The sequence below is a fragment of the Molothrus aeneus genome, chromosome 13 (genome assembly GCF_037042795.1).
Source record: "Molothrus aeneus isolate 106 chromosome 13, BPBGC_Maene_1.0, whole genome shotgun sequence".
Classification (NCBI taxonomy): domain Eukaryota; kingdom Metazoa; phylum Chordata; class Aves; order Passeriformes; family Icteridae; genus Molothrus; species Molothrus aeneus.
The window spans coordinates 10,222,801-10,232,404 of NC_089658.1; the positions used below are offsets into that span (position 1 = coordinate 10,222,801).

Consider the following 9,604-nt stretch of genomic DNA (forward strand, 5'->3'; position numbering starts at 1 on the left):
GTTCTGACGGGAGTCAAAGCCGCAGCCTCACACCCCAGCGGCTCCCAGGCGGTGCCGCCTCACGGGAGAGGGCAGCGCTGGGCAGGGGATGCAGGGCAGGAAACACCTGGCGTGGGCCCAGCTGGGAACGGCGGGATTCTGCCCCCTGCCCAAGGAGCTGGAAGTGGTTTCTGGCCAGTTTTTTGTGACCCAAAGCACGGAACAGCCCATGCGGGGCGTGAGGCGCCCAGAGCAACGCAACCCCCTCAGACAGAGGCGGCCCGCGGGAGCCGCGCTCAGCCCCGGGCTGTTTCCGTTCCACGCCTCCCCGCGGCGCCCGAGCCCGGCACTTTCGTTCCGGGGCCTGCGAGGGCCACGCGGGAGCCGCGGCGGGCAGCGGGTGAGGAGCGGGCGGTGCGGGGGCGCTGGAGCCGGGCGAGGAGCGGCTGAGGAGCTCCCGCGCCGGCGCGGCGGTGGCGGCAGGAGAGAGGAGGCAGCGCGGCTCGGGAGCGCCGAGGGGCCGCGCTGTGCGCGGGGCGGGCTCGGGCGGCCCGCGGTCGGAGGCGGCTTTGCGCCCACGGGGGCCGCGGTGCCGCTGCGGCGGCGGGACGGAGCCGCTCAGACCCCGAGCGGCAGAACCGCGCTGTTACCCGGGGGCAGAGGCAGCGGCCCAGGGCTGTGCCCGCCCAGCGCCCTGCGCTGTACGCCTGCAGAACCTTCACTCGGAGCCGGCCTGCGCTTACCCCGCTGGGCTGATAGCAGCAAGCAGCGGCATGGCCGGGGCTGTAGCACCCCAGAGCTGTACACCGCCCCCCGAGGTGCACCGGCCGACCTGCTGAGATGTTCTAGAATTGCGGCTGGAGTGTGGAGGGTACCCACCACCGGCAGCGATTTACCAGGGGTTTAGAGATGAGGTGCAGATGGAGTTGTTTAGTCTTAAAAATATCTGTCTGAAATGAGATTTGGATCTCAAAGTTCTAGTCTGTCATTTTCTGAAATGTACTGTACTATATGTATAGTGCTGCAGCCTGGGCCCAGCTATTAGTTTGAGGCCACAGCGTATCCCTTGTCAGCATCGATAACAAAAGTGCTCCAGGGTGTCACCGTTGAGCGGCACAGAGTGTAAGACATTCCACTGCAAAGAATCAGTTTGCAGGCTGGGAATGCATGTCCAATTCCAGGGCCTCTCGCCCTCTGCTTCTTGAGGAAACTTGATAATAGCACAGGTTGCTCTGAGATGTAAACTATACTGGCTTTATCTCAGAGAAACTTGAAAGCAAATCGCACTAGAAAATTCGTATGCATATTAGATTTTGTGTTTATTTGAGTGGACTTCCCTGACCTTTCAAAAGTTAGACCTTGGCAGAGGCAGAGGGGAAGGTATCATAGCATGCATGAGTATTTAATTTTACCAGAAAATAACAATTTTTTCTGGGATTGATTTTAATTTGGTGTTGGAAACTTAGCTTAGCTTTTTGGTTTTGTTACTTTCCAATTACATTACACTTGATTTTATTTAAACGCTTCATTTTGGATTACATTTCAGGACTTACTGTTTGTTTGTTTTTGTTAAATATGACTTTGCTACACTATTTCATAAGTGTGATCCTTGACATGAAAAAGTAAACCTAAATTAGCTGAAAGTAAATCCTGAGAAGAACTTCTTTCATTGCATGTTATGCAGCACAAAGTGCCAAAGGCAGTTTATAACTACTGCAGGCTGTGCAGGCTCCTGGCTGGGGCTGCTTGGGGGCTGAGAGAGCAGTGAGAGGGGGCTGTGAGAGCACAGCAGCACTAATTCTGTCTGCCCCAGGGTGGGCACATGGTCACGTTTCTCATGCCTTGCTACATGGTGAAAATTCTGTGCCAGCTGTAGAGGGTGAGACAACAGCTGTCCTGAAGAAAGCCTGACAAAAATCCATTGATGATACTAAATAAACACAAACTTGTGGAAGTCTAGACTGAGTCAGCACTTACTATCTGGAACATGGGGCACCAAAGCCCTTTTCTAGCTGTTACTTTTCTGCCTCAAGCTCTTCTCCTGGAAAATTTCTTCTATTTCACAAAGTTCTATCCAACAGGGATTTCATTCAGGTTATTTGGTTGGCCCACACGCAATAAATTTTAGGATAGAGATCTAAATTAGCACAATTAACTTTTGTCTTACAAATTTCTATCCTGTAGGCATATACTTCCTTGTCAGTAGTCATGTTGGAGACAAATGGGATTGCTCATCCAGGTAAACACTGCTTACAGTGTTTTCATAAAACTTTTAGGCACAGATCTTAACAACAGAGAAATAATAGACATCTGCAGGACTTAAATAAGTGGGATAGTGAATGTGCATCTGTGCATTAAGGATGCAGATCTCAAGTTCTTTCCAGTTTATCTCATGCAAATCTTTTGAATCAGATGATTTTATTATTCTTTCTGTTGTAGGAAACCTGTTCTTAAATAGGATAATACAGAATATTTTCCAGTAGATTAGTTCATAGTAATTGGCTTTTTATTTAACAACATTTTGTCTGTTTCAGCTAACCATGTCTTTAAATTCATCTACACTTTTAAATGAAGGAAATGCTCAAGGAGCAAAAAGAAATACTGAGTGTTTGGAAAGCCTGCTGCAGAGTCCATCACCTATTCAAGATAATCCACTTCAACAATTACAGTTAGCATCCCAGGAAGTACTGGAAAAAGCAAAAAGGAGTGGGAGATCAAAATGCCCCCGATGCAATAGTTCAAGGATGTTTTATTGTTATACATGCTTTGTTCCTGTCGAAACTGTCCCTACCAAAGAAATTCCAACTGTGAAGGTTAGTATTTCTTAATAATTTTTTATAATATCTTTGGGGTTTTAGTTACTGTGGACAGAGAATAGTCTGTCTGCAGCCATTTCTTTTCTGACTCAGTCTTTACAGACGTTCATTTTGAACACAGTTATAAGTATGAATAAACTACAGTTAGATAAAATTACTGTTCTTACTTGAGGAATTACATGTACAAACACTGAAAATGTTCCAGTCCTCACATAAACATTTATGTATCTTCTAGATGAGAATATAGGCTGAAGTCACTCAGCTTCTCATGCAACTGTGTTTCCACTTAGTTGTAGAAAGTTTCTTTATGGTGCTCTTGCACATTCTTCAGTTTCTAATAACTGTGGCCAGAAAACGTTATATTGTGAACAAAAACTTTGTCCAAAACCAAGGGTGAATTTTACATAAAATGTGACCTAAAAGACATTCCTATATGTCATGGTTCTATAATTCAGATAACTGCTGTTAAAATATAAATAGTAACATGCCTTTCAGCTGAGTTACTTGGGGGAACTATCAGAAAGGACTGAGACAATTTGCAAAATCAGTTAGGATATAAGATGCATTTTGAAGACAGTGGAGTTTGAAAGCATCATAAAAAGACTTTAGAAGTACTTTTGAAATTTGACCTAGTAAACTTAGGTATATTTTCATTGAAATAGTAATTTTCACAGTTGGGTGAATACCTAGTAGAGATAGAACCATTATATTGCTCAAATTAAGACCACATCCAGCTTACCTTATTGATTCTATTTCTGTAGATTTTACCACACTACTGCTGGCAGCATTCCAAAGTGCATCACTGCTTACTTAGCTATTTGCATAAATTGAATGTAGTAGGTGCTTCTTCTCACTTGTCTCTAGTTTAGTTCTAAACCTATAAAAAAATCATCACATACATTTTAATTACACACCCATAGGAATTTCTTCCAAATTTTGAATAAGTTCTTGTTTGTTTCTAATAGATAAGTTCTTGTAAGTTTCTAATAGATGTTTGCAAATATGATGATAAACACTGCTTTTTTCTCCTTTTACTCTAGTTACCTTTGAAGATTGACATTATTAAACACCCAAACGAAACAGACGGCAAAAGCACCGCTGTGCACGCTAAGCTCCTGGCACCTGATGATGTTACAATTTATAAATACCCTTGCATTCCAGAGTATGAAGAGAAGAGACACGAAGTAAGAGATTCTCTAGAGATAGCCAGGTCTGTGCTGGGGAGGTGCAGCTTCCTCCTGCAGTGGTAGTGCCCTGCAGGGAGGAAACCACTGCTCATTAGTGCAGTCCATCCTGTGCTCTCTCAAAGATTAGCTCTGCAGACACACAGTTTCTGGACTGTAACCTTTCCTCCAAAGCTGAAAGACTGCAGCACTATTTAACCACCTTGAATTTTCTATGTTCATCTCCTCACATAATGGAGAATTGGATTTACTGTGTATCTTAAGAAATGTTTTGCCTATAAATGAAAGTATTCAACTTGAAGCAAGTTAAACAGCAGTTGAATCTTGTGCTCATATTTAGCAGCTGCAATATTTAAACCTCCTTAAAATTTTAACATTCACTATGACACAGGAAAACAAGTAAAATTCAAGTCTTGTCTATCATAGCATAGAGCACAAAAAAAAAGAGTTATGAACTCGGATGTGTATGTTCATCTAAATGGTAAGCTATCCTTTTTGGCCCTCCTGCCCCATATACTGCAGTGACAAGTGACATTTGAACTTCCTCAGGGCAGACACCATTGTCTCAGCTGAAAAATCTTCTTAAACAGAAGTGTTCGAGTTGATAGTAGAGGCATGAAAGTAACATTAATTAAAAATCTCTGTTAAGGATCTCAATTCATTAACATGTTTTTAACATGGATTTAACACTGTATTGGACAATAGAATATTTTTAAGAGATACTATTTCATCTTGTCCTGATTTAAATGTTTATAGACATTTATATAAATGTTTATAGACATTAAATGTCTAATATGACAATTCCTGTTGTTCTGTTAGATTTTATTGACAGATCTCTTTGTTTTCTCCATTCAGATAGCACTTATATTTCCTGGCCCAAATTCAGTTTCAGTTAAAGATATTGCTTTCCATCTCCAAAAGTACACCAAGAAAAGTGTCTGTCCTAGTGACGATGACTGTTCCAGAGAGCCCCTTCTTAAACAAGCAAAAATAGAACCTGAAGCAGAAAAAAATCCAAATGAATGCATCTCAAGCAGCAGGAGTGAAGGCACTAGACTGAAGAAAATAATATTTATTGACAGTACCTGGAATCAAACTAACAAGATAATAACTGATGAACGACTTCAAGGTAAAAAAATACAAGTTGATACTGAGACATTATTGCTGCAGAAATGATTAAGGGACATATGTCTATAACAGACCTGAGCACAATGTAAGCTTGTATGTGCCCCTATCTCTGAGTGTCTATGAAGGATTCAGCAGCCTGTTCCAGGGCTGTAAAATACTTCCTGAGCCAAAGAAAGCAGAAATTGTTAATTCTTTAAAAAGTTTTTGTCTTAGGTTCTTTACAAGAAGTTTACATTTAAGCATTCTAATTAAAACCACAAAAGACAAAACAATTTAGCAATAGCATTCCATTTCCTTTGAGATGAATAGGAGTTTGAAAATACTTTCATTAGTGCAAAAAGTGCACTTAGCTGGGAGGCAGGTTGTCAAGTTTGTATGCAATATACATATATATATATATATATATATATATATATATATATATATATATACACACACACACATATACACTACTACTGCTTCACACTAGATCCTACAAGGAATTTCACAGACTTTCTTGCATAGAAGATGGATGTTGCCTTGCTGTCTAGTCAGTTTATTAAAGAATCCCACATGTTAGTATGATATATTGGCTAATTAAAATCCTGTTATAAGTACTTAGTTTAACACAAAACATACTCTATCAGCTACATTGAAGTATTACTGTAAAGATTAGAGGAATTGCATGTTGCATGTTAATGTAAGGCATTTGAAGTTTACTTTTAGAGGACAAATTCAAGGAAAATAACAGGCAGCCAGGGGAACTGAAAATTTCCATGGAAGCCTATGCATATATTAGTCAAAAAGTCTTAATTGGTGTTACTTTGGAGCTCTTGAATGGTGTCCAGTTTCCCCATGACAATGCTGATTTGATGTACTAATCTCTCCTTTCTAGAACATCTCAGTTCCAGCTGTTTTGCAGCTCCCTGGGTTCCTGAGCACCTTTCAGGATTGCTGTGAGGTTTAATAGTGTCATGCAAGTCAGTTTCTAGTATGAGAATTTTACCCATCCACACATTGGGTGTAACAGTGTGCACAGCCCGTGCATGTATTGCTTTCCTTAGTGCCTGTCATAAAGAACATAAATTGCATTAATACCCCTTTTAGAGATTGCAGTTTTCACTTCCAAGATGAATGGGGCAGAGTTTCCTTAGGCATAAACTGATGACATTTTTATGTTGTACATACATGAAAAATAGAGAACTGTTTTCATTTTTCAGTTCAATTGCAAATGAAGTCATCATCCAGCAAAATATCCATCATATGTTAAAGTTCAAAAAGGAGTGTTCATAATTCCAAATAAAAAGTAATTGCCATACTTATTAGGATTAAGTTACAAGAAATATTGAAGGAAAACATTAATGAAGCCAAGAAAACATAAAGAAAAGCCTTGTGTTTTGTAAGCCTATATTTATGTAGACAGTAAATCTAGTAAATTGTGCTGCAAGAGAAAGCAAATGAGTACATCGATCTTAAAATTAGCTGAGAGAACTTGGACAAAAGATAGTTCTATATCTTGGAAAAGTGTTAATATATCTTTAGAAAACAAAACTAAATCAGTTAAAGACAAGAAATACATGAGAGTTGGTAATGTCTAGGATTGATTACTTCATTAAAAGTGATCCCCAGATCAGAAAACAATCAGTTGAATTTAATGTTAATGATTACTTTCTCACATGAGTGATGGAGCTTATTGGCAACATCACATGATTGTTAAAGAAACTGATTGCTTTGGTTTTTTTCCCTGTAAGTTGTAACTGCTTTGTATCAGCCAAATATTTTATTAGCTTATTCATTAGCATTGTGGGGTTTCATGTGAAGGGTATTTGTAAGCAAACATTGCCTTTGGCTGTATACAGATCCAGTACAGATGAAACATGCTCACTAAACTTTTATCCTTAACCCCCTCTGGTTTTATTTTTTTTTTTAATGAAAGGTACTAAAGTTTTTTTTTTTTTAAAGTAACTGATACTCCACTTGTGGTAAGCTCAGTAGTGTCCATGGTCTTGCCTTCAGTGAACTTTTGGTTGTGTTCAAACCACAACTATGTGGGAGTTTATGCTGGAGGAATCATCCCTGAGATTTACTTCACTGCTTTTAGGATGAAAGCACTGTGGATTTGATTGAAGTTTTCATTTTGGTTAGGCCTGAGAATTCAAGTGGTGAAGAGGGCAACAAGCTTGATGCAGTTTCCTCCTGCTATTTTAAGTTTCACATGTGTAGTATTATTAGAGGTAATAATTAGACTGTGTATGCTGTTTTGAGGTTTTGGTTCTGAAATGTCAGTAATAACACTGAAATTCAGGGACAGACTCTCCTGTTCAGGTTTGTTTTTTTTTTTAATGCAGTAATTGAGATTTCTTCTACAATGCAGGATACCATACCTTACTAACTGCAAAGCAAACAACTAAATCCTAACCCTAAACCTTTCTGAAACTTTCCTGTCCATAACTTCCAAGCAGTTCTTAGACCATACTGGTTTTTGTACTGTTACCTGTATTAAACTGTCCCATGAGACAGAGTATCAGATTATGATAGAAAAAGATAACTTTACAATCTGCTTCTGATATTGTTGACAGTGTACCCTGTTCTTCATGATCCAAGTGCCCATCCTGTTTAAAATTCATCTGAATAATAGAATAGTTACAGAGACTAAAGTAAAGATTTTTTTTTGTGCCATACAGACACCAAATTCCCTCTTTCATCTTAAGTGGGAATGCTTTTAGTATCTAATAAAGTTAATTGCAGGATGCTGTCATACTTACTCCTGAGTCATTTCAGTGACATTTCGGTTACTTAACAAGCATAAATTAAAAGTTCCTGGCTCTTGTAAATAGTCCTCACTTCAGCAACACTAACAGTCTAAGAGATTCTGTTTTACACTTGAAAAGTATTAACTTTGCAAAAGATGAAATAATAATTTTCTGAACATTGATGAGTCTTGGTAAGTGTGGATTTCACTCTTGCCATGTGAAGCGACTCTGCAGTTTACTGAGGGCTGTGTTGCTGTTTGAATGAAAGGATAACTTGTAATTAACTGCAGATTTGAAGATTGTAACCTAGGAATTACAGCACTTCATCAAATTCCAAAGTGATCCAAAAAGGGGGATTAAATTATTGCCTCAGTTTTACAGATCAAAAGTGTAGGTACAGGAAGAGAAATTATTTTCATGCAGGCACTGAGCAGGTTAGCAGCAAAGTCAGAAAACAAAACTAAAGTCTTGGTGCTAAAGTCTTGTTTGACATTCTGGCCACCAATCCACATTGTCTAATCTAGGTCATCTTTTTTCCTTGACAGGGTTACTGCAAATTGAGTTGAAGACAAGGAAAACTTGCTTTTGGCGTCATCAGAAGGGAAAACCAGATACATACCTTTCCACAATAGAAGCAATTTATTATTTCCTTGTGGACTATCATCAGGAGATTTTGAAAGAGAGCTACAAAGGACAATATGATAATCTGCTTTTTTTCTTTTCATTTATGTATACATTGATTAAAGATGCCAAGTATTGTGCAGGAAAAGAGTAAGTTGTCTGTCGGTGCATGACACTACTTTTTCTTGTAATAATAAACTGCACAAACATAACTAGGATTTTTTTTTTGGAAATAGACTGTACTCTAAATAATGTCCAGAAGTGGGCTGCAGACCTCCTCCCTCACGCTTGAGGTTGTAGAACTGCTCACATCAGCAGTCTTATTAGAGTTACTTATTTGAAAACAGTTACATTTTCCTAAAAATTCCTGTACTTCAACCTACAGGCCTGATGTGCTCACTGTGATGAGCACATTTCCTGAGATGGGAGTGGAGGACCTGACCCCTCTTGCTGTAAGAAGTGATCTCTTAACTGTAAGAAGGAATTAGCATGCTGGCTTTCCATTGTGACTAATACTTCTGTCAGATGTTTTCTTTGTGGTTTACACAGCAATACTGATTTTGCCTTCGTGGCATCAAAGGCGTACTGAATGAGCAGATGGTGTTTAGTTGCTGGGGTGAATGGCAGCAATAGAGAATGAAAGAGCACATTAATTGAATATGAATTATATACTTTCATGATTAATTCTGGAAATTTCTTCTAGTAATAAAAAAGTGGTCTCTTTAAACACTGTTATACAATGTATGATTTCTGTAGTACCATTCATGTACTCTTATATTAGGATTATTCTCAAATTCTTGGGTAATTTTAGACTTCTTCAAACAAATTTAGTTAAGTGTTTATTATTGTTATATATTATTATTTGAGGGAGCACTAACCTAACAAATGTCACTATGGCATATTGTAGGCACCACAAATACTGGTTCTGACCATAATATTTCTGACAAGGCTTCCTTAAACTAGGCAGGCTGTCAGTCTGCTCTGCTTTTCCTTTTGCAGTAAAGGGGCAGATTAGAACAGTCTCAGTAAGACTTTGTGCTGATGGGAGTTTTGTCATGGTTGTAGTGCTGCTGTCAGGTGTGAATAGAGTTTTGCCAACCTACACCAGCACAGCCAGTGCTGGCAGAGAGAACAGACCTGAGCT

The 9,604-nt window shown here is 39.5% G+C and overlaps 1 protein-coding gene across 4 annotated transcripts; it reads left to right on the plus strand.

Moving 5' to 3' along the window:
• The first annotated feature begins 314 nt into the window (after positions 1–314).
• On the plus strand, positions 315–9,187 carry DTWD1 (DTW domain containing 1). Of its 4 annotated transcripts, XM_066558760.1 has the most exons (7): positions 868–893; positions 2,164–2,218; positions 2,514–2,792; positions 3,836–3,979; positions 4,835–5,108; positions 8,385–8,610; positions 8,846–9,187. In XM_066558760.1, the coding sequence occupies exons 2-7, from the start codon at positions 2,201–2,203 to the stop codon at positions 8,946–8,948; spliced, it is 1,044 nt and encodes a 347-aa protein (XP_066414857.1). In that variant the 5' UTR covers positions 868–893; positions 2,164–2,200; the 3' UTR covers positions 8,949–9,187. The 4 variants fall into 4 exon arrangements, with proteins under 4 accessions (XP_066414855.1, XP_066414854.1, XP_066414857.1 ...); XM_066558757.1 differs by lacking the exon at positions 868–893 and adding an exon at positions 346–379 and having other exon boundaries at positions 8,385–8,862; XM_066558758.1 differs by lacking the exons at positions 868–893; positions 2,164–2,218 and adding an exon at positions 315–379 and having other exon boundaries at positions 8,385–8,862.
• The last annotated feature ends 417 nt before the right edge of the window (positions 9,188–9,604 follow it).

What these genes read in the sequence shown, in the direction of transcription:
- DTWD1 (XM_066558760.1), top strand. An exon ending in AAGAAATTCCAACTGTGAAG is followed by an intron (nt 2,793 to 3,835) that starts GTTAGTATTTCT and finishes CTTTTACTCTAG; the next exon opens with TTACCTTTGAAGATTGACAT. An exon ending in AAGTATTGTGCAGGAAAAGA is followed by an intron (nt 8,611 to 8,845) that starts GTAAGTTGTCTG and finishes TTCAACCTACAG; the next exon opens with GCCTGATGTGCTCACTGTGA.